This window comes from Erythrolamprus reginae, chromosome 2 (assembly GCF_031021105.1).
Source record: "Erythrolamprus reginae isolate rEryReg1 chromosome 2, rEryReg1.hap1, whole genome shotgun sequence".
Lineage (NCBI taxonomy): Eukaryota > Metazoa > Chordata > Lepidosauria > Squamata > Dipsadidae > Erythrolamprus > Erythrolamprus reginae.
Window position 1 is genome coordinate 153,873,823 of NC_091951.1, and position 25,169 is coordinate 153,898,991.

The 25,169-nt window shown below is 39.0% G+C and overlaps 1 protein-coding gene across 3 annotated transcripts in view; it reads left to right on the forward strand.

Moving 5' to 3' along the window:
* The window catches only part of SPATA20 (spermatogenesis associated 20), a 49,200-nt gene extending 24,411 nt beyond the window's left edge, over nucleotides 1-24,789 (forward strand). For all 3 annotated transcript variants that reach the window (XM_070740001.1, XM_070740002.1, XM_070740003.1), the window contains exons 11-16: nucleotides 752-944; nucleotides 4,183-4,351; nucleotides 6,319-6,527; nucleotides 8,659-8,858; nucleotides 10,844-10,924; nucleotides 24,520-24,789. In XM_070740001.1, coding sequence (XP_070596102.1) covers nucleotides 752-944; nucleotides 4,183-4,351; nucleotides 6,319-6,527; nucleotides 8,659-8,858; nucleotides 10,844-10,924; nucleotides 24,520-24,690 — 1,023 coding nt within the window. In that variant the 3' untranslated portion in view covers nucleotides 24,691-24,789. The remainder of the gene's footprint in view (nucleotides 1-751; nucleotides 945-4,182; nucleotides 4,352-6,318; nucleotides 6,528-8,658; nucleotides 8,859-10,843; nucleotides 10,925-24,519) is intronic.
* Nucleotides 24,790-25,169: the final 380 nt, after the last annotated feature.

Below are 25,169 nucleotides of genomic sequence, written 5' to 3' on the forward strand. Positions count from 1 at the left end.
GTATACTAAATACAGGTAACCCTTATTTAATAACTGTGTTGTGGTTTAGCTAATTCATTGAGGCTATCCATTTTTTTTGTTTTGCCCAACAACTTATCAAGGGAAACTGACATATATAGATGATCCCACAGAGAGAGTGATCAGACTAGATCATTCTAGGAAAGAAGAAAATGGTAGGGGAAAACTGCATGATATTCAAAGGGTTCTTTGTTCAAAAAAAGATTCAGACAGCAGTTGCTATATAAAATAAAGCAATACTGATTGATTAAAAAGTTGAAGTTGGACTTGAAAACAAATTTCACTATTTGAAAACAAATTTCACTATTTGATGCTCCCAAAGTAATGGAAAGTCTTTATAGATAATTTAGTCTTTTGACAGAAGAGAATAATTGCTCAGGAAGTCCAGGAAGGACTATTTTCTTTTGTTAAGGTCATGACGGTATTGTGATAGATGAAGTAATTAGTGGTATTAAACCCTTTTCCAACGGCAAAACCTTTGCAATATTTAACAAATGTTTTAAGCACCTCCCCCAACAGGAGAAATATTCAGTTACATAATGCAGATGTTTAAATAAATCAAATAAACACATACAAACACAGAGAGAGACAAAAAACAATATTGGATGAAGTCAGTAAAATTTCCCATCTGAGAATATGCCATTGATGGGTCACATTGTATATATCATTCTAAACACCATGTGAGGGCTTAAGGAGGCTTTCTTTATTTTCTTATACTGATCTTCTGTTTCAGGACCCTCACAATGAATTAAAAAGAAAAAATGTTCTGATAACGCAATATTCCCTGGAACTTACAGCTGCCCGATTTGGACTGGGGCTGGAAGAGCTGAAGACGTTGCTGGCTAAAAGTCGGCAGAAACTATATAAGGCACGAACTCAGAGGCCACGGCCCAATCTGGATACCAAGATGCTGACATCCTGGAATGGTGAGGTTTGTTCTTTTGCATGACTCTCAGTAGCAAACACCCCTTATCAAACTGCACTGACAACTGGAAGACTTCTGTGAGGGGAGAGCAGTATATTCGTTGCAGTAAATTCTTCCATTGTGCGGCCATTCAAGGGAAATAATTTGGTGAGCAGACTTAACCACATCTAATAACCCTGCTTCTGTGGTGTTAGAAGAATAGTTTATAAATGCAATAAAACCAACTAGTTCTTTTTATCTCTTTCTCCTGGTTTTTAAATTTTTTTGCTCTTTTTCCTTCTGGTCAAAAGTACTCTGGAGCATTATTTATTGAAAATGTTTTGGCAGCAGGGGGCAGTAGCACCTTTTTCCTATTCCCTTACAGCCAAAAAAATAAAAATAAAAACCCTTCCTTAATCCACGAAGGTGTTTATGTTATTGTAGCTTTTCACATTATATAAATATAAAGGGAGCCCTTCTCTCCTTTATGAAATGAAGATACTTGAACATACTGTATAATGAAAAAATAATAGACAAGCTCACTTGCTTTCTGTCCTGGCAATGTATATGCTATCCAAATGGTTCCAGAATTCTCAGCTAACTTTTCAGAAATCTTCCATTTAAGTGTCTAAGTTTTATTTTAAAATAGTGGAAGAAAAACTTTTCAGAACCACGGAGACCTATTGATTGTTGATCTTCGCAGGCAATTATTTTATGAAGCCCTAACTTCTATGAGTGAATCATTGAGCCATGAGTTATGAAGATACTGTCCACTTTGCTTTTTTTCTGAATCACTGATTAAGAGCAAAAGAAAGCATATAAAATAATGCTCTGGACATGTGACAAGTGAAGCATTTGAGAAATGATAATCTGCTTTTTCCTGTCTTCAGCATATGTTAAAAGAGCCATTTTAAGGAAAAACTGACTTAAACTGATTACCGTATTTTTCGGAGTACAGTGGTCCCTCGACTTGCGCGTTCTCGATTAGCGCGAAACGCTGCAACGCGGTTTTTCAAAAAATATTATTTAAAAAAATAAAATATTAAAAAATAATTTTTTTTTTATTCTGTTCCCTGAATGGAGACCGCCGGCCGCTCAATCGGGCCGGCAGGGAACAGAATGGAGCCTTCCGCGGCGGGGCTGGTAAGGGGGGGGAGCCGAGGGGGGAGCCGAGCCCAGCCCCGTGGCATTCGCTTTCCTCCCGCTGGCAGCCGACTGATCGTGGGCTCCTTCGCAACCTCGGAGAGCTTCCTGGTTTTCGTGAGCTTTCATGCCCCGGAAGCTCTCCGAGGTTGCGAAGGAGCCCACAATCAGTCTCGGCTGCGGGTGGGAGGAAGGCGAATCCCCCGTGGGCTCCGTTACATCTTCCGCTGCCAGCCAGGCCATGCTGGCGGCAGCGGAACAATCGCTGGCTGTCAACTTTTCTTTTTAAAACTGGGCAGGAGCTGACTTGCCTCCCCAGTGCTAAAAAGAAAAGTTGACAGCCAGCGCTACGACTGACGGAATGCTGAGCCTCCCGGTGGAAGGCTGCCGCTTGGCCGGGGAGGCTCGGCCGAAAGGGGCTGGAGCGGCAGAGCCGAGCACGCCTTCCGCCCGGGAAGTCCTGCCCCTTCATCCCCACCCCTCGCCCCTGTGGTCGGCGGGGATGAAAGGGCAGGACTCCCTGGGTGGAAGGCGTGCTCGGCTCTGCCGCTCCAGCCCCTTTCGGCCGAGCCTCCCCGGCCAAGCAGCCAGGGAAGTCGAGCCAGGCGTGGCGGCGGCAGCGCTGCTTCTCCGGTCGCCCGGTCCTCTCCTGCCTCCTGCGCCGATGTTCCCCGCTGCGACGGAAGGCAGTCGCTTGGCTAGGGAGGCTCGGCCGAAAGGGGCTGGAGCGGCAGAGCCGAGCACGCCTTCCACCCAGGGAGTCCTGCCCTTTCATCCCCGCCGACCACAGGGGCGAGGGGTGGGGATGAAGGGGCAGGACTTCCCGGGCGGAAGGCGTGCTCGGCTCTGCCGCTCCAGCCCCTTTCGGCCGAGCCTCCCTAGCCAAGCGACTGCCTTCCGTCGCAGCGGGGAACATCGGCGCAGGAGGCAGGAGAGGACCGGCGACCGGAGAAGCAGCGCTGCCGCCGCCACGCCTGGCTCGACTTCCCTGGCTGCTTGGCCGGGGAGGCTCGGCCGAAAGGGGCTGGAGCGGCAGAGCCGAGCATGCCTTCCGCCCGGGAAGTCCTGCCCCTTCATCCCCACCCCTCGCCCCTGTGGCCGGCTCATCCAGGGGGGGCGTGTGTGGACTGGCAAGCGGCAAGCGGGAAGACCAAGGGAAGGTTCCTTCAGCCGCCCAACACCTGATCCGCTCCGCAGCGCGGCAGCAGCGAGGAGCCGAAGATGGGGTTTCCCCTTTGCCTTTACCCCATCTTCGGCTCCTCGCTGCTTCCGCGCTGCGGAGCAGATCAGCTGTTGGGCGGCTGAAGGAATCTTCCCTTGGTCTTCCCCGCCGCCCACACGCAAACTCCACCATCTGCGCATGTGTGGCCATGAAAAAAATGGCGCACATGCGCAGATGGTGGTTTTACTTCCGCATCCAATATAACGCGGAAATCGGTTAGCGCGGGAGGTCTTGGAACGTAACCCCCGCGCTAACCGAGAGATCACTGTATAACACACACCTTTTTACCCCCCAAAAGAGGGTGAAAACTTGGCTGTGTCTTATACACCGAATGTAGCCTCATCCAGCCACCCTCGCCCTTTGGTCTCTGCCTCCCAGCAATTTACCTCCTTGTAGCAAACAGCGCACAGCCTGATTAGCACAAGCCATTGTTTATCAGCCTCCTGACCCACAGCTGATTCAGCACAGGTAGGCCACATGCTAGAAGTGAAAGTGAAACTAGCTGCAAAGAGGCAAATTGCTGGGAGATGGACTGCTGGCAATGCTGGACTGCTTAAACTGCAAGGAGGTAAGTCAATAACTATAAATGTCTATAGAATGTTCAAATTATTAGACTTATTTTTGAAAGATTGTTTTACTATTGTTCTAGCAACTTAACAAAATGAAGAAGCTTTTTAAAATAAATACTTGATCTGTACAGTTTGCTGTTTAGCAAATTGCTGGGAGGCAGAGGCCTTTTTTCCTTGTCTTCCTCCCTCCAAAACTAAGGTGTGTCTTATACTCCAAAAAATATGGTAACCTATGAGGAGACTTGTTCAGGGACAAAAGTAATATAGGTTGAATATTCTGAGGGTATAAATTTAAAGGAGCACTCTCCCACTAATTTGCCTTCTAGGACTGATGATCTCTGGCTTTGCTCAGTGTGGAGCCATCTTAGGCAAGGAAGAATACATTGACCGAGCTGTATGTGCAGCTTCCTTCGTGCAAAACCACATGTTTAATGCCTTCAGTGGAAATCTGCTAAGAACTTGTTATCAAGGACAGAACAACACAGTGGCCCACAGGTAAGTAATAGGCAATCCCAGGCACTACAATACCACCAAACAAGAACATTTGGACCGAGGGAGAATGGGAATTTCTTTAGGGATGGACTGCCTGCTGTAAATGCTGAGGTTCTGATACACCCTCCTGGATCCAGTTAAAAGCATTAGCTAATAGGCAAGGAGAAAGATTTCTATGCAGATCTATGCAGAATTTTTGCCAACTGAAAGCAAAACTCTACTGGGATGCATGAATAAATATATTGGCCTGAAGAAAAAAAATCACAATTCTTTCTTACACAAATACGTGGCCACTGTATTTTTGTTTCTGTGATATGAAAAAAGTGTGGATGAGAAGAGCAGTTAGTATTGGAGAATGGTAGATCTAGAGTTTTTCTGAGAAGAGAAACCAGTGAAGCTTGCAAGTTAAAATATCTAAGGCCATGCTAAGCAGATCCCGGTAGATAGCTGTATTGACCCTGGACTTAATGAAGCACAGTGGACCAACACCCACAAATGACATGGTTCCCCAAATCAACACAGACTCTGGAAACTTTTGCATCTCATTTGGAAACCAAGGATCCAGCGTATGGAGGAAGAATGGAGAGGCACACACTGAAAGATGCTTGAAGTCTACTGTGAAGTTTCCACAGTCTGTGTTGATTTGGGGAGCCATGTCATCCGCTGGTGTTGGTCCACTGTGCTTCATTAATTCCAGGGTTAACATAGCCGTCTACCAGGAGATTTTGGAGCACTTCATGCTTCCTTCCACAGACGAGCTTTATGGGGATGCTGACTTGAATTTTCCAGCAGGACTTGGCACCTGCCCACACTGCCAAAAGCACCAAAACCTGGTTCAATGACCGTAGGATTACTGTGCTTGATTAGCCAGCAAACTTGCCTGACCTGAACCCCATAGAGAATCTATGGGGCATTGCCAAGAGAAAGATGAGAGACATGAGACCGATTTGCCGAAGACTGATGGCTGCTATTGAAGCATCCTGGTCTTCCATAACATCTCAGCAGTTGATAGCTTCCATGACAGGTTGATAGCTTCCCTGCCATGCCCCATTGAGGCAGTAATTGCTGCAAAAGGGGCTCAAACCAAGTTCTAATACATATGCATGCTTATACTTTTCAGAGATCCGATATTGTTCTATGTACAATTTTTGTTTTATTGAACATATGTAATATTCTAATTTTCTAAGATGGTGGATTTGGGGTTTTCATGAGCTGTACCCCATAATCATCACAATTATGACAAATCATGGCTTGAACTATCTTGCCTTGCACGTAATAAGTCTCTCTCATATATTAAGTTTCATCTTTTAAGTTGCATTACTGAAATAAATGAACTTTTGCACGATATTCTAATTTTTCAAGTTTCATCTGTGCAATAGCCACTGTTTCCTTTTAAGAAGGTAGAAAACATTTATACTGAATTTCAGAACTGTCTATGCTGTTTTTTCCAAACACCCAGGGCAAAAGAAGAAATTTTAAAACGGTATATCTTTTAGTATTTTATAAATTAGAATGGTGGGAGAAAATGCTGGTCTAAGAGTAGGGATAGAATGTGTGTATATCCACATACATATATTTGTATATACCCACACAAAAATATTACAACACCCCCCACCCCCATTGTATGAGATGCTGCTAGACTATCCAGCAGTAGGGTACCAATCTCCTATAGCAGTGAGAGTGACAGTAAATTCTCAGAACAAACATAGTTTCTCAATTCTCATTCTCACATTGGAGAAGACAAAAACAAAGTCATTGCCACAAAGCAAAAGAAATAGAGTTCTGTCTGGATATTAGAGAATTTCGTTTAAACAGTCAGAATCTTGGATCTTCGCTTGGAATATCAGAAATGGCTAGAAATATTTCACATACAATTCTCTATAGGGCTCAGCAATAATTAGATTTAATAATGATAGCTATGAACTCCTATTATGAGACTGGATTTTTTTTCTTCCTTTGTTTTTTTTCAGTTCTGTGCCTATCCATGGATTCTTAGAGGACTATGTCTTTGTAATCCAAGCACTCTTCGATCTATATGAAGCCACACTGAACCCTAGCTGGTTGGAATGGGCTGTGCAGCTACAGCATAAACAAGATGAACTCTTTTGGGATCCAAAAGGTTTTGCCTATTTCTCCACAGAAGCTGCTGATCCTTCCTTGCTCTTTCGTATGAAGGATGGTATGTATTCCTTCAGTTTCTAGTGGTGATTAAATGACAGTCTATCGTCTGGGTACTGCATTAGTAGTACAGCTCACCTAGAACAGAGTTATTCAACAGTTATTGCAGTTTAAAAAAAAATCAATTTACAATTAATTAGAGTTTGGATTTTCTCCTGAGTTTATTTTAGAAACAAATTTCCAGGATACTTAAAAGATTACCTCAAAGGAAAAAAAATCCCAGTTTTTCAAGCTTGGATTAATATCTAAGCAAAATAGAATTTTCAACTTCTCGTTCATTACCATGTACAATCTCGAGAGGCCCACTTCACTTCAATCCATCCTTACTTAACCTCAGTTACAGATGTGGACAGCAGCAGAGGTATCAAAGATGAACAGGAAGATAATCAGACTTTTTATTGGCTAATGGAAAATCCTCAACTTGCCACCATTGATATTGCTCTCTCTTTGCAGTTGAAGCAAAATTAAGGAACAAATGTATTGGGGATTAAAGGACTGACATAACTGATTTTTTAAAAAACTCTATAGGCCCTCCTTGTTCTAATTTTTTATTTGTCTTTGATAATAAACTGGCTTGTCAAGGGAGGAATCAATCTGAAGATAACTATGAATTATCTTACAACCTTTTAGTCTTTTGCTATCTAAAAGTTAGAAGATGAATATGCAAGAATAACAGAAACTGCCCAGCTGGTTTTCTTGTCTAAAGCAGGACTAGAACTTAAAGTCTCCTGTTTTTTTGCCTGGTGATTTAACCAGCTCTTTGAAAGCTAGCTAAGCAAGTTAAGTTTTCTTTGGCAAAGAACACTATATGTAAGCATATTATATTTTTTCTTTAGTTGATTGACATTGTGATAGATGCTTATGAATTTGGATAAATTTAGGGTTCTTACCACCTTGTACCTCCCCAATATGAACCTGCAGGCCTCAGAATTCTCCAGCATTGCCTTAGTATAGATGATGCAGGTATCTTGTCCATTGGGAGAGTTCAGAGTAAGAATAGTTAGCACTCCTTTCCCGATTAGCACTGTAGTAGTCTAACACAGGGGTTCCCAACCCCTGTGGCCCAATGATGGGCCAGAGCCCATTTAGAACCAGGCCGTGCCAGTGGCAGTTAAGCATGTGTGCATGTTTAGCCCCACTCGCGCTCACACGAATGAAGCTGCGTGCATGCACGCCTTCCCCTCACACTAACCCCCCCCCCACACCTGGATGTCAATCCCGAAAGATTGGGGAATGCTGGTCTATACAACCATCTGCTAAAATTAATGCATGGCATCTGTTTAAGGGAAGACCCAGTTTATGATCTGTTTTTTAGCCTTGGTAGATACAAGTGGTGGGATGGTAAGTATAGAACACTAATGTGTTTTGCAAGTATGAATAAGACAAGCATCTCTCTTGGCACATAGTTTGAGAAAATAGAAAAAATGCATTTTTGCAGCAAGCTTGTTATTGCTTATACATTTATTGCACTTTAATATTTTTATATTATTTAACATGTTCTCAATAACGTTGGCTGCATTTGTTGGTATTAAGTAGAACAGTCTAGTTGGCATAATGTCAGTGTATATGTAGACTATAGTGTGACTTAAATGCTCTTTGGCTATTGTCCTAGATAGCCTGGTGTTAGGTAGGAATTGGGTAGGCCCCCTGAGAGCAATTGGCTGGCTGCAGTCATACATGGGAGAGCACACAGTGTGAATGCTAAGACTGAAAAGCAAATCCCTGATAAATATAAAGTGTAACAGTTCTCACCTATTCCTATTTTATTGGGATTTGCCCCCACTTAATTTAATGGGATTAAAAGAAATTGCACCTCTTAAGGCTGAAACATTGAAGAACCTGACAGTTGAGAAAGAAACTGACTTTGTAAGAAAACTGAGAAAACAAGTGTCATGAAAGTGAAATGCAAGCTGCACTCCCTTTGTATTTGCATGCAAGTCACAATGTCCATTCAAAAAGGGACTGTGCTTCTATTGTGATGGCACAATGTTAATTGGTTCCTGTTTGCACCCCTATTTCCCATTTCTGCTTTACATTGTAAGATGTCAGAGCATTAAAAAACCCTTTCTTTAAAAAGTGTGTAAATTCTTTTGTGTTCAAAAAAGTAGTTGATTTACTGACCTTTGTTATAGATCAAGATGGTGCAGAACCCAGCCCCAACTCTGTTGCAGTTTTTAATCTTCTCCGGGCTGCGAGCTATACTGACCATGAAGAATGGGTGAAGAAAGCTGGGCAGATCCTAACTGTTTTTTCGGAGCGACTTCTGAAGATTCCTGTTGTCCTCCCTGAAATGGCTCGAGCCACTGCTACATTTTATTTGACATTCAAACAGGTACTGTGCTGGACAGAGTAAGATTTGATATGCAGTGTTTTGAGCAATGTTCCCCAATCTAATGGTTTCCTAAGATAATTGAGAGATAATTCCTCTATTCCCAGTGATTATTAACTATTGATTCTAGGAGTTGCGGTAAAACAAATCTGAATGGCAACAAAAAGCAGAAGGCTAATTTAGAGAGAGAGAAGTACTGTATTTTTCGGAGTATAAGAAGCACCTTAGTTTTGGGGGAGCAAAATAAGGGGGGGGGGAATCTGCCTCTACCTCCCAGCAATTTGTCTCCCAGAAAACAGCAAACAGTACAGATTATATACACTGTTTGATATGTATTTTTGTGCATGTGTGCCTGATCCATAAAAATAAATAATTGGAGAAATGTACATTATGGCAATGTATTAATGCCAGAAAGATTTTTTAAATGTAGTCACACTACATTTTATTTAAATAGATTTACCCAATTATTAATTAGGTATCTTGTCCATTGGGAGGGTTCGGAGTAAGAATAGTTAGCATTCCTTTTCCGATTAGCACTGTAGTAGTCTAGCACAGGGGTCCCCCCCAGTGAAGGGCTACCAAAATATTTACTACCATACTGTGGCTGTGGCTTATGCAGGACACCCTGCATTTTCTTTCAACATCTTTCAGTGCAAATTGGGTGCTCTGGGATGGAGCTCCATTTTCGCTACCCTACTACGTTCCTCCTGTCCAGGCAGTAGCCCACCCCTGGTCCATCCCCCCTCCCCCCTGGCTGTGTCCCACTATGGGGCCACAGCCCATTTAGAACCATAGGACAATGAAGACTTTACATAGACAGACTTGAGACAGACCCATAACCGACTGAGACTGGAAACCACACCCAGCTCCAAGCCTAGTTCTTTGCACATGCTCAATAGCACTTTATTCTCATTGGCTGACTGAGCTACCATATGACTTTTCCAACACATAAATATTCCAACATTGGCTGGCAAGCAGCCAATCACATGGCTGCAGGGATAATGTGATGATCATAATGTCAAGGATAGGTTGTAAGCTACTTTTTCTGAGGCTGTCATAGCTTTGAACTATTGTTAAATGAATGGTTGTAAATTGGGGACTAGAGGGAAGATTTGAGATTTTCACAGTAGAATTATTAAAGTCCTGCCCTTTTATTTCTTAAGTCTGCTCTGTATTTTCCTTAGCAATAGTGAGATATGTCTGTCCTTGGACAACCTCCACACTGGTTGCCTTGATGCCTGCTCTGAGCCCTCATTAACTGGTACAGTGTGAAACAAGGCTAATCTGCACATCTGCAGACTAGATGGACCATGAGGTCTTTTTCTGCCGTCAGTCTTCTATGTTTCTATGTTTCTATTTCAAGTTCTTTTTCAATTGTGTTTGAATAAGTTTAGTAAATAGTTTGCTATTACAACTTAGTTTCTTTAGAGATACTATTTGGTGGTTGATATCATTTTTTACTTGTTTACTTTCCCCCCTTTCTTTATGGTTATGAATTGTGACAATTTGTATGATATTCTCTTCTATCATTGCCAGCCTAAAAGCCAAGATCATATTTTGGTAAAGCTTAACTTCTATTTCTCTTCCGAACTCCAGGATTTGTGATACATTTTCAATAGCCTTAATTTAAAAAGTGGGTTAAACTGGAGCAAAAATCTCATAAGTCATAAGACAAGCTAAAAAATATTTCCAATTTCTAAGTTTGGAGGGAGACCAAAAAGAAAGAGCAAGCGGAAAAAAAACTTACACCTAATATGCTTGTTCCCAATAAAAGAAACTCAGTGAAAATGTCAGTGAATTCAATCTAGCATTCTTATACATTGTTACACATTGAGAATGTCCTGTTCAGTGCATCTAGAGAGAGCGAATATTTCTCCTAAGCCTAAGTCTGTTGTATTTTATTAGTAAGTCTCTACTGGACAATGTTCTTACTGAGTTACTTACCCTTTATAAAGGACTAAAAATGTACTACTTTATACTTTGAACAGGTTGTTATTTGTGGCGATCTAAAAAGAGAAGATACCCGAGAGCTACTGCACTGTTACTATTCTACTTACTCACCTAACAGGGTAAGAGCCATCAGTTAGACATTGGCTTTTCTGTTCTTTCTTTCTTTTTTTAGGTAGTCTGGCTTTTATTGTTTTCCTATGCAACATGAGATCAGAAATTTCTGGGCTGGGGAGTAAATTACTTTCATAAATTCAACGGCATAAAAAGGAACCAAATCATTCAAGCATGACTCTTTGGCCATCTCCCTTTCCCCTTAATAGTTTTTCACACTTTATGGGATGTATTTCAAGTCCTATAACCTCCTTTTAGCATGTACCTTATCACTAGCATGTACTACTGTATCCTTTTACATACAGTAAAGACTGCAGAATCTAAGTTGGTGGCGACTGTATCTAGAAATGGCAAAGCATAAGTTGATTTACCTGTGCCTCCTTTTGGGGAATGTAAGTCTTTACATGAGGTTTTTTAATGTTTTCTTCATGAGAAACTACTTTGATATACCTGGCCCAACTGTCATCTTTGGACTGCCCATGTAACGGTTCTTAAAATTGACAGAAATTCTATATGGAAATGTACAGTTTTCTTAGCAATGAATGAATTGGGTAACAGCAGGGAAAAAAGTTGATTGTGCCGTTTATTTAATTTTTATGCAGAGAGGCTAAATTAATGTGGCAGTTTAAATGGATTTAATTGCATTAAATGTTTAAGTTCTTAATCCTAAATGTGCTTTGATTTTTACCTAAATTCATGTACTGGTTTGCCATACCTATCTTTTTGTTACTTAAATTTAGCAGTGTTTAGGTGTTTTTTCTGTCTAAATTTAGCTTGAAAATATACCCCAGCAGCCCAGAATATTTAACATAATGAAATAGTTGAAAAAAACAGTTTGAGGTGGAGATGAGCTAGGGACTATAGCTGCCGTCCATATCTGTTAATTGACTTGTGCAGAAAGAGCTTTATTTGAGTTCAAATCAACAGCAAGGATGGGACCTGGCTTGCCTGATCCAGACAAGCACATGTTGTTTGTTACCTTATATAAAAGAATTACTTAAGAAAATTTCAAGGTAAAAGTGAATGCGATACCTGCCAGAGAATCTCTGCAATGGTGGTGGTGGTGGGGAGGTAGTAGGTTTTTTTGGGTTGGGAGAGGTAGCTTTTCTACTGGAAATAAAGTAGCTGTCTGAAAGCAGCTTTTAATAACAGTTCTGGCAATTGTTACATTTGCTATGATGCATCTGGTCTACTGATTGACACCTGGCTTTTTGGAGAATATATCCCATTGAATAAAATGGGGAGACAGATAAGAGAGGATAGAAGTAGCTGTCTGCATCTGGCCTAAGAGTATCTCTAAGAGGCTAGGAGTCTTGAAGCAATCTGTACAAATTTCTAAACTTATCTATAATGTACTACTCCATCTCTTAATGCACATTTCTCAAAGGCGGTGCCCTTTTTAGTTCAAAAAAGCACCAGTGAGGAAGGCTGGAATAGTGTAGTGCAAACACATCCAATCACTTGCACCAGGGTCACCAATTTCCATTTGGGCATACTCTGATAACCCTTATATGAACACATACTCTGTCTCCTTTCTGGACACTAGCTTCCTTGTATTTTCAGAAGGCAACAAGGGGTAGTAAAAAGAGGAAGAAGTCTTATAAAGTGGCAATACTTGCTAAACGCTGAACTATCATAAACAGGTTAAAACAATTTTTTTTGAAGGACCTGGCTTGAGCTGTTCTATGGGCCATATTGCATCAATTCTCAAGCTATCTCATCTCAAAAGTTGTTGAGAAGATGAAGTGTAATAAGCATACATCCACACATATTTTTATATGAAGAGCAATGTTTGAGTATGCATGTGTATGAAAAATAGTAGGTTGGAGAAGTGTGTGTGGGGGAGAGCATGTGTAAAACATGTAAGTAAAACATGTAAGAATTCCTCTAGAACTGTCCGGCACCATCAAAGAGATTTGCTACAGTAGATGATCTTTCAGTTAATGTTTGCTCTACAGGCATCTGTTAGAAGAAGAAGTGACTATCTGGCATCTTTTGAACTTGCTCATGGAGGAACTTGTTTTCATTGTGCTTTTCATTGCTCATGTCTCTTTTTGCTTGATCTCATCTCATGTTTTATCAAACGTTCTTCGAGAAGGACATAAAGCCAGTGACCCATTTTCCATATGTTGAAAACACCATATTAGCGGTAGGAAGCCAAGTCTGCCTATGTCAGTGTTAATAACCTGCTCTTTCTTCAAGAGCTGTATTAGCTTTTTTGTTCTGTGCAACCTTTATATGTTCTGGGATAAACTCCCAAATGAACCAAGGGGTAGAAAGCGTGATCAAATCAAACAGCCTGGAAATTAAATTCTATTCTCACAGTTTAATTCAATTTCCTCTTAACTGCAGTGAAGAACTTTGGAAGGAAATCTTTGCCTGACATGGAGATATGTTCACTGTAAAAAAATAAAAATCAATTCTTCCTTCCTAGATTTATTTGCAATTTCTTTCATTCTCTGGAGGACTAATATATTTTCATAATGGCCACTCAGTTTTAAATTTGGTCCATTTACTTCTCATTCTTTCCTAATCTCTTCCTGTATTATCATATGTATTTATTATCTAATCCCTTTCCATTGTACATTGCCTACTTTTATGTGACTTATTCCACTCTCAATTCTATATAAACAAAGTTAGCAGAAATACACTCTCAAACACAGGTGTTTTGGCTTGTCAAACTAACGTCAGAATTACCACTAGCTTTACTACAAAGTTACCAGATTTTGCCCAAATTAAGATTTTTCTACCTTTACTAACATTCTAACAAGGAATATTTTTGCCATTTATATGAAATTGGCAGTCACTTATCTCATTTTCTCTGTGAAACCCAAATACTAAGAGCCATGGTGGCAGAGTGGTTAGGGTGCAGTACTGCAGGCTACCTCTGCTGCTTGCTGGCTGCTTGCAATTTGACAGTTCAAATCTCACCAGGTTCAAGATTGACTCAGCCTTCCATTCTTCCGAGGTGGTAAAATGAGGGCCCAGATTTTTGGGGGCGATATGCTGACACTGTAAATAGCTTAGAGAGGGCTGTAAAGCACTGTGAAGCAGCATATAAGTCTAAGTACGATTTTTTAATATTATATCTTGTTACATCTTGTTGCAATGTCTCTGTAAAAACGTACAATATCACTACAAGTATTCCTTATGCTTTCATAAATAGGTATATTAAATAACCAAGGGGGTATATGGTTCTTAACTCATTGTTTGTTTTGAATCATTTGGTATTCCTTCTGCATGCTTCACTTTAGTGTAATTTTTGCCTTTCACGAAAAACATTATGTAATTCAAACCTGTTTACTATGTCATATGTTTTTTCTATATCAGCAAACATGGAATGAACTTTCTCACATTCATATGTCTTTCAGCAATCTGCTAAAAAACAAAAATATAATCTGCACATGACTCTGTTTGGCATAAACTCAAATAACAGAATTGCACTTCTTATCTTTGGCCTTTCTTATACTCTTTCAATCAGAATTCTTTCAGACACCTTCCTAAACACCTCCATTAAATAATTTGACAGATGATGGGCGAATTAATGTACAGTCATTCTACAAATACAATCTTCCATAGTTTAAGTCAGCATGCTTGACTTTCCTTTCATTCAGTTCTTCCAGCACGCTCTCATTATAACATTCATTTTAGTCTTGTTTATTGACGTATCACCACCATTCTCAAATTTCTAAAATGTTCCTTTAGCATTCCTTCTTTCATTTTAGGTTTTATCCTAAATAGTTTTATAATTTATACTTTCTAATTCTGTTTTATTTTGGAAGCTCCTGATGCAGTCCTCTTCATCCAATTCCATAGCATTTAAAAAATGTCAAGCAAAATTGCCGTGTGTTTTCTGTTTCTTTTTATTGTTCCTTCCTCTGTTTGATTACATTCTTTCACCTATCCTTGACTTCAAATACAATATTAAATAAATGTCTCTCTCTTTTGTATCAGTCACGCTTTAATTTGCATTTTTCTCATATACTCTTTTTCAGTCAAAAAAGTGTCTTTTTTTCATTTATCATTTGCATAATATGATACACTTTTCTTATATTTTCAATGTAACTTCAAGTAACTACTTCCAAGCAAATTCAATATTATCTTTCTCCATGTCTACTTTTCATATGAGACTACAGTATTTAATATTTTCTCATAAATGGCTTGTACTTTGTTTTCTTGGAATCATTCTACATCCACTCTAGATTATTTCTGCCTTTTTTATTCCATGACAATTTTTTCTATGATCCATTTTTGGCACCATTAAAAATGATTGTCCTACATTCAGAATCTCCAATTATCCTTGTATCTTTCACTGTTTCTTTCCATTTTTTGTTATAAACAATCAAAGCAATCATCTTTTTAGATCCTGTTTTTGGGTAGTGTTAACATTAACCCATGAAACAAAAAATAGCTTTTCTGAGTAGATACCTGACACTGTCATTTTTAGTTGCACTTGTGAATGGACAATAATTTTTGGTATACTTTTTCATCTCGTTTTAATCCATCCATTTATGTCACATAACAAAATGTCTTTTTCCTCAGATTCATTCAAAATGTTGCATTGCTCCCCACATTCATTCTTGGTTTTTTAATCACCCCACAACCAGAGTTTATCATGCACATGTCCCCAGTATAGGGATTTTTCATATATATTCATTACACTCCAGATGATACACATTTCAAACTTAGATACTAGGCCTTTCTATACATAATAAAACTTACATTTTTACTTTGTGGCATGTGTTCATCTACTTCAGGCCATAAAATAAAATACTACTTGCATTTAGAACTATTCCCCCCTTCCCCTTTCTCTTGGTTTCATAGGCACTATAGATATCTATTGTATTTCATTCATTACCATTTATTCCTTTTATATTTCATATCACATTCTTCTGTTCGCCATGATCTTCACCAGATGAGACCATAAATATGGGTTTCACTGCTCATCAAGCTTTCACATAATACACTTTATAAAGATAAAGACTAGATTATATTACCAGGTATAGTAATGGCATATTTAACAGGCCTGCCTAACAGTATTCTAATGCCCTCAAATTAAAATTATAAATGAAGATAGTGTAAATGTAACAAAAAAAGACAATGCTAAATCGTGTCAAAGCAGAGGGAATGGGAACAAAATAAGAATTTGTGGTTTGGTGCATGGGATCTGTTGAAGCTTATCTGCACTACGGGCTGCCTATATTCTAGCTGAGCAGAACTAGAAGTGTTCAGTCTATGGAAAAATCAAAAGGAAGTCTGAGGTTTGGAATTCAGATGAAATAGGATAGACAAGGTGGTATTTGCTAACTAGCCTGGAGAAGAATTAACTTCCTAAATTGTTTCATGGCCTTTTGCAAAAGGCATCTCTTAATTTTTTTTTGTAGCTTCTCTTTCCTATTCATTGATCCTCCTTCCTCTAGGTGATGAAATAACTTTAACTCATTTTATTATATAGATGAGATTGCTGCTCAGGCAAGCCAGATAACAGGTTTTTAAAAGAAAGTACTATTGTTTCACTTGAAACCTCTCTTTAGTCCATGGCAGCAAAGTATTGATAGCTAAATCTACTGGGGTGAATATAATGAATTTGATGCTCAGTAATTAATTTCTCCTGGAAGAATACAGTATAGTAAAGGTATCCTTGAAATGGAAACAAAAGAGTGACACAAGAAACCACCCTTACTTTGAATTTAGATGCTGGGCATGTTTTAACTTGCATCTATCTACAGCACAAATATACCTTGGCAACTTCATTTTTTATGCTGTGTATTTTTTATGCAATGTTGTTTTCATCTTATTCCCAGGCCATAAGTAATATAAGCTTAAATAGTCCTTAGCTATAGATAAAATGGCAGTTTCCCCTTTGTTTCCAAGCCTAAAGGTGTATAAAACCTCTTAAGATTTGTCACTTAATACGCAATAAAGAAATCAAGTGACTGCAGTGAATGGAAGCAGGATTGGGATCAGCACCAGGGCAACAAATCAATATTGTCAATGTTTTCTGCCCACTTAAGAATATTTAGGTAGCATTTCAACTCCATGGCAAAAGGCTCTAAGTTTGGAGGAGGTTACTGTTTGTACTGAGGTAAAAATCTCCTCAAGAGTTAGTTGCTCTTTTTCCACTGCAAACTGGCATCATAAATGGTACTTTTAGTCCTTTTCCATTTTTCTCCCCCCCCCCCCGACAAGTGACAAAATAAATAAATAAAGTAAAGTAAAGTAAATAAGCAGTAGCTAAGTTTTCAGGATTCCAAGATTTAATGTGTCCTTCATAGAATCGTCAGAAGTGCTGACCAAGGGGGTGGATATTTTCTGGAGAAAATGTTTCAGAATTAAAGTTGATATTGACTAGTGATTGTCAGAAATGCAAAATAATACAGAATCCATTAAAAAAAAAACCCACAGTATTCTGACATGATGATTCTTTGGACACTCTAGAACAGAATTGGTCAACATAAAGGTATTTGGATGAAATAACAATGAGTCAGGAGATGAAAGCAATGAGCCCAAATAAAGAAAATTTCAGTGAGAGGAAGCAATAGTGAAAGAAATAAAAAATATTGAACAATCTAAATATTCTGGATAAAAGTTAGCTATATTTGTTGTTTGCCCCAAAGGCAAACAACAACAGAGAAAAACCCAAATTTCTTCTAATTTAAGCAAGACACATCCCTTCTGTAAACTACAGTATCTTCTCAAGGCAAAAAGGAAGGTGGCATATCACTTTGTTCTGGCAGAGAATCAGAGAGCAATGTGGATAGACAGTGCAATGATTTGGGAATGGAGAGTTAACTTTCTGGTTTATTATTCCCTGCCCTATTAATAGCCAAAGGATAATTGTAAAGGATTTCATTATCTCTACTGTCCACTGAGTGCTAATCTTCTGTTTTTCGTTTATCCTGCCTGACCAAGAAGACCTCAGGGAGGCTGTAAAAAACCCCCAACAACACCAAATTAATGAATTTCAGATTGGACATGAATTGGTAATTAATCATTCCCAGAATTCAAGATAAGGCCAACATAAAAGAATGCCGGGGGGGGAAAAAAGTAAGAAACAAAATACATCACATGTTGATAGTGAGGAGGGCTTGTGTCTATCCTGAAGGAACCCTGAATATACTAAGTTGATTTCCTGGCAAAGAAAGTGGCCAATAGGAAGATTCTTAGTGTTTTGTGGTAAAATAGGTGGACAATATCAGTAGACTTGGAGTTTTTGGAAGGGAAATTATGGCAATTTATCTTCACAAAAGGAAGAGAGAACATACAGTAGGTAAGGTCAGGGGTTGACTTCTTAGACTGGGGAGAAAATAAGTAAACAAAGAATCCGGGCTAGGAAGTCTACAGAGAAAAGATAAAAACAGCCAAGTTTATGAACAGAATATTTGGGACATCTCACTGAGGAAGAAGAGAATTGGCAATACACTGCATTCTGCCTAGCACAGAAACAAGAAAAAAAATGATGTTGCTGAATGGATAAATATGATTGTGATTTTTTAAAAATTGCAGCAACTTACATGTACAGTAAATACTGGGGGTAAATAGAATTTGATATATTTGAGACAGAGTGGTGAAGATGTCCTTATTAAAATAGGTAATAATAGGTAATAAATACCTTAGCTGTGATTTTATTTGGAATGATATATGTGTGTTTGCTGCTTTCCCTTGCTTTCCTGTGTCTAAGTGACCTTGTTAGTGTTTCAGAGATGAATTATCACTACTTTCCAAGATAGTTGATGTGAGAAACACATTTCTGAATTTGATAGTTGCATTGTTGTTTTAGTTTGTTGAGCTTATTTTCTGAATTAGTTGCATTATTTTTTTTAATGTGTGGATATGTGTATGAGAATGTACATGTATAAGTTTAAAATCATATAGTTGATGCCAAAATATGCAGAATGAACCTGGTTGGAAAAGGCTAAGTTAAGAGATATTTACATTTGCTTTTGTGACCCAATAATTTTCTCTACCTTTGTAATTGCTCATAGCAGGAGGGTGGCCAATACATTTAAATTTTTTAAAAATGTTGATCACTGGGAATCCTTCAATGTAAGATGGAAGCACTAAAATAACAAACATGCTCGGTATATTTCCCCGTATTTTTTGTTTCAATAAGGCTAGTTTTGTTTTAGACCTTTGGTCCGTCTTGCAAGTTTCATGTCGGTGCTCTTTCCATTAGCTTCCAGGACCTATGAGAGCTAATAATAATTTCTGTATTGTAAAAATTAATTAATGCTGCAGTCATTCATTTCTCAGGCATGATTAAGGATGACCTAATGACACTGTAGCAGGAACTGCTGCAGTTTTGAACTGGCCAAGAAAACATTCTAGAGGCCCCAATTTGAACTGTGGTGGGAAAGATGAGAGACATTTTTCATAGGTATGTTGAATAACAGAAAATGGAGCCTAACGTGTCCTAAAGTTAAGTTCTGCCTAACAGAATAGCATTTAGAGAAGCAGTTGGATATAGTTCAATTACAATGCATGTAAAATTAAATTAACAAAATGAGTGGGCAAGAGGAAAACATAGAGGAATTTACAATTTAAATGCCCCTCTGGAGCAGGGTGCAGGTTTTGAGCAGGTGGGTAGGATACTTAAGAAAAAAGCCTTTTAAAAGCCAAGAAAAATGGACAACAAGCAGGAGTTGTTAGGATTCCCAAGTACTACCCTGTTTTGTCTGAAAGCAACCCAAAACATAAGATCTGACATTAAATTGATACAGGGACTCTGGAACTCTGGACATTGTGCTGTTAAGTAGAATTTTCTTATCAAGAGAATAAAGAACTTTTGGCTCTGCTTTTCACATCAACAGGAAAAGGGTCAATTTTCAACTGATTGCTCTAGTGCAGGGGTAGGCAAAGTTGGCTCTTCTATGACATGTTTTATTTATTTATTTTATTTATTTATTTTGTCCAATACACAATAATACACAATGAAGGTTATAGAGGATATAGTAGAGAAGATATATGAGATATAGGAGAGAGTATAGGACAGGGAATGGAAGGCACTCTAGTGCGCTTATGTACGCCCCTTACTGACCTCTTAGGAATCTGGAGAGGTCAACCGTGGATAGTCTAAGGGTAAAATGTTGGGGGTTAGGGGATGATACTACAGAGCCCGGTAATGAGTTCCACGCTTCGACAACCCAATTACTAAAGTCATATTTTTTACATTTAAGTTTGGAGCAGTTAATATTAAGCTTGAATCTGTTGTGTGCTCTTGTGTTGTTGTGGTTGAAGCTGAAGTAGTCTTTGACAGGCAGGACATTGCAGCATATGATCTTGTGGGCAATACTTAGATCATGTTTAAGGCGTCGTAGTTCTAAGCTTTCAAGACCCAGGAATGTAAGTCTAGTTTCGTAGGGTATTCTGTTACGGGTAGAGGAGTAAAGGGCTCTTCTGGTGAAGTATCTTTGGACATTTTCAAGGGTGTTAATGTCAGAAATGAGGTATGGGTTCCAAACAGCTGAGTTGTATTCTATGATGGGTCTGGCAAAAGTTTTGTAAGCTCTGGTAAGTAGTGTGAGATTTCCAGAGCAGAAGCTATGTAGGATTAGATTAACAACTCTTGAGGCCTTCTTGGCGATGTTGTTGCAGTGGGCGTTGGCACTTAGATCTTTAGTTATTAGTATTCCGAGGTCCTTGACCGAGTGGGGATTATCTGTGATAATTTGTTTATTAAGTTTGTATTTGAAGTTCTGATTCTTTTTGCCGATGTGTAGGACAGAGCATTTGCTGGTTGAGATTTGGAGTTGCCATGTGTTGGACCAGTCAGAAACCGAGTCTAGGTCTTTTTGCAGAGTAGTTGTGTTATCAGTGGTGTTGAAGAGTTTTACATCGTCTGCAAAAAGAACACAGTTGCTTGTGATGAGATCGCAAAGATCATTGATGTAGAGAATGAAGACCATAGGTCCCAGTACACTACCTTGGGGGACTTTAACTCCCGGAATGCTTGAGCTAGCATGATTGGCTCAGGAATTCTGGGAGTGGAAGTTTGCAAGTCATGGAAGAGCCAATTTTGCCTACCCCTGCTCCTAGTGCAAAGGAGCTGTTTTCCAAAACTATGAGGATAAGGCCATTTATCTAAGAGACGATGCTTTGACCCTCTTGTAGGAATGACTTCCCTGGCTGCCCCTTATATGGATCAGTAAAATACTTGCAAGTGTGTTTGGATAAAGTTGAGCTGGCATCCTTCTACCCCAAACATTGCTGATGAGAAACAAGGTTCAAATTTTCTGCAGAATATTGTCTTGTCAAGTTGAGAATAAAGGATCATCTGTTCTGTGACATATCTTCTGGAGATGAACCGAATCAGGATAGGAAACTTATTTTCTGACACTTATAAAAATGATTTGTCTACGGGAATGAATAATATTCAGGGAAGAAGGTAACTGTATGAATTGAGATGGAAGGTGACGTTGGCAATTCTGACCTCACATCAATAGAATTAAAATAGGAAAATGTGCGGGATATGTTTACATAGTAGAGCTGTTTAGTTATTAAGGGGCTGTCATTTCTGACTTGTTCCAAATAAAAAACATCTTCTGGGCTTTAATAGTTTGTTGAATTTGTCAACTTTTGTTCTCTTTACACAGTTTCATTTTTGTGGATTAACTAGGAAAGAGATTGAATTTATATTTTCATCTTTTAAAACAGAAAACCTGGCTGTGAATTTAAATGTTAGAATAGCCAAATGCATTCAAGATTGGTTTCTACCTGTTTCTTGAAGGGATGAGCAAAGTAGAAGAGAGAGATTTGTCTCTACTAACACAGTAGAGAAAACCAGGATTAATAGGGGTTTAGGACATTTTACCTCCGCCAGTTGGATGAAGCTCTTTCTTCCGCAGCAGCTGATCGGCCGCTGCATTATCTCCCTCGCCAAAAGGCCCCTAGCTATTCGCCCCAGTCCTTTCGTCACAAAAATCCACATTCAGCCACAGCCTTTTGGCCACTTGGGACATTTCGCCACCATCCAATCAGAACGGTCCTAACAAAATGCTACTTTGTGAAGGAAAGAATGGGACAGTTCGCTCTTTCACACACACACACACCAGTTCATCTTGAGGGTCCCCAAAATGGGGAGGGGGCTTTGGGAGCTCTTTCATATACACACACACCAGTTCTAGTCTGACCCCCTTCTCATTCAGGAGACTGTTACAGAATCAGAGAGATGGAGGGGACCTCAGAGGCTATCTAGTCTGACCCCCAGCTCAAGCAGGAGATTGAAACAGAATGATAGAGATGGAAGGGACATACATACAGAATATAAGCTACATACAGAATATAAGACACACCCAAATTTTCAGTCACTTTTAGGGAGGAAAAAGGTGTATCTTATACTCTGAAAAATACAGCATGCACAATGAGATTGGTTGAGCTCTTGCCTTTGCCGATGGGTTTCCAAAATAAAAGCCAAATGATTGGAGACAAGTGCCTTTTTGAAATATGTGAATACTCTTGGGGGAAGTGTGAGATAGTCCAGAAAAATGGGCTGAGAAAAACCACACAAGTATTCTTGATGTTTTGTTTCTTTTCTATTTTGCAATAGAATCCTCCTAGCTTTGCAAACAATTCTCCAAATGCAACCAATCTACCCATTAATATTAACATTAATGAGAAAGGCCTAACACATTATCTAGTTGATTTCTTTGACTGGAAACCATGCTTGTCATGTACTGCTCACTTCTTTTTATTGCTGAAGGGAAGGAATCAACTTTCCAGTGGGAATGACTTAGTGTGGATTAGGTCTTTTCGCCAGGCCATTCCTTCAGATAACGATTCTGTTGCTTATGCCAGCTTTGGACATAGAAACGTCTCATAAGTATAGTATTTATCTTCATTTTATTTTATCTTTAGCTTAATATTCAACTCTTCACATAATGTTGCATCAGTTCAATATTCAGGGCAGAAGCACAGGGATAGACAACTAGCTGAAACTTCAGATCCTACATACAGGAAGTTGGCATGCTGTAAAAAGTGACTAATGCAGTTTGAATTCAATTAGAGTGATGCTTTTGAAGACTGCTGGGCTAGTGGGGGTGGCAACAGTATGGCTATGTTGATTGCAGATTAGTTGTGGCACAGATGGATTAGAAGTGGAGAGGGCGGCAGGGAAATAGGAGCAGGAACACAAACTCCCTTCACCAAACTGCCACACAGATCAGAATCCCTGATCACAACTGTCAGGAATTGTGAAAAGACAAACTGTCTTGAATTAAGTCATAGTGCTATATCTCCTTAATCAGTATTGAACCAGAATAATATATGATATAGAGAGCTGGGCTACCTGATTGTTTCAGAGGCTCTTATTTATAGTTTCTTAATTTGAGTCACAACCTAGTAACTCTCCAGTTTTGTTACACAGGTCAAATTTATCAATTCAGTTGGACAACATTAGAATTCCTGAGTATCTGAAGTGGGAGGCAGTTAACATAAATTGTCCTTTACTAAAATCAAATTGTTGTGTTTTACCTTAGTCTATCCAGAATGCTGATCAGGACTTTCAGTGCATGTTCTCTTGCAATGAAAACAAAAGAGAGGAAGAAGTTGTTGATTGTTCCAAAAACTATCTGTGCTTTTTTGAATCTTATGACTGGAAAGGATCTGGATCTAGCTGAAATATATAGTGAGACAGATTCCTATCTCCCAAACCAATCCCATCACTATTTAGTTGAAAAATACAGGCTTTTTGGAAAGGGGTATGTTGTTGCTAACTAATTGCCTACATTATTTTTTATGGTCTTCTCAGTTTTTTGGGGGAATGTATTTGTAGTATACTGTATATTTCAATGTAAAGTTCAGTCACAATACATGAAAATAAAATATTATTGAGTCTTTTAAGAAGTGGTGAGAGTTTGATTAGAAGCTTTCTCCTTGTAGTTTCTATCATTAATATCTTTCTTTTGAGCATCTACACAGTCATACTAATTCAGTGCCTTGTTGTCAATTGCTGTTTTCTGCAGGGAGGGATGGACTTGAATTATCAATGTACTTTTCTTTTTAATTATGGCATAGGTAAACATTGCAATTAACAGAAACAATGATGAAAAACCATATTTTTTTGCTGAGCAGGAAGCAGCAGCTGATGCCATGAATAGGGTATTATTAGAAGTTGCAAAAGGAACCTCCAACTGAAGTTGCAGATCAGCTCCTCCCATTAAACTGAATTTAATTTAGAATAAATATGAAAAAAACATATATTGCTATATTGAATGACTTTTTAATTTTATTACTTTATTATGGGGAAAGAGTGCTTTAGTAGTGCTACATAGGATCTTAATCTGAAGATGGTAGAGGAATACAGTGAGAAATGAGTGCCAGGAAAAAGAGAGGAGTACAGAAAAATTATAGGAGAACAACTAGATTTTGAGCATTTGTCGGAAGACCATCAGAATCAGGGCCAGGGCCAGCCTTATTTTTGGTGGCATGATGGTTTATAAAAGCAACAAGTGCTCCATGTGTTTGGGGATGTGAAACATCAGCATTTTTTAAATGTTTTATAAGGTTGTCTCCATGTTAATCAAATCCATAGTGCTTGGAGGAAGAACAAATTGTATTATAACCATGGACCTAGCCCCTGATCTTGTTTGTGATAAATTTATTTCAGGTGCTGATTCTTGCTGATGGGGATAAAACAGGATTCCTCTACCAGCAGCTTGGTTTTCTCTCCTCTCTGGAAAAGAAAGATGGAAAAGCTACTGCTTATGTCTGTGAAAACTTTACCTGCTCACTACCTGTCACCTCTAGCCAGGAGCTACGTCGCATGTTGCTGTCCTAAGTTACTATCCTTGGTAGTCCTCAGATTGCAATAGATTTGAGAAGGAAGAGGCCAACATTAGCAATGTGGATCTTAACAATAAAATCATCTTCGGTATAAGCTGGCCCATGGTCAATTTAGTTTGCCTCCCTCCTGTTTTAATAGCATCCTCTTCCTTATCACAGGAATAGGCACATTCATTTGTCCTGGAATGTATTTATTATTTGTGGACAAGGCAGTGTGTCTTTAAGGGGATTTGCAACCTGAATTTTCAAGATCCTGAAGACTGAAGTTTAATTTAAAATAAGACAAGAGTTTGATTTCTGGGTAATCTCAGTTCTTGTGATGTGATACAGCTTTGAGAACAATGCTCATTTTCATATGTTGATCCTTAGTAATTTATACCACTACAATCTATTCTTTTAGATACAAAAATCAAGACCCAGGGTTTTTTGTTTCTTTATGTTTTGTTTTTCATTTGAAAAGGAAATAATAAGCGT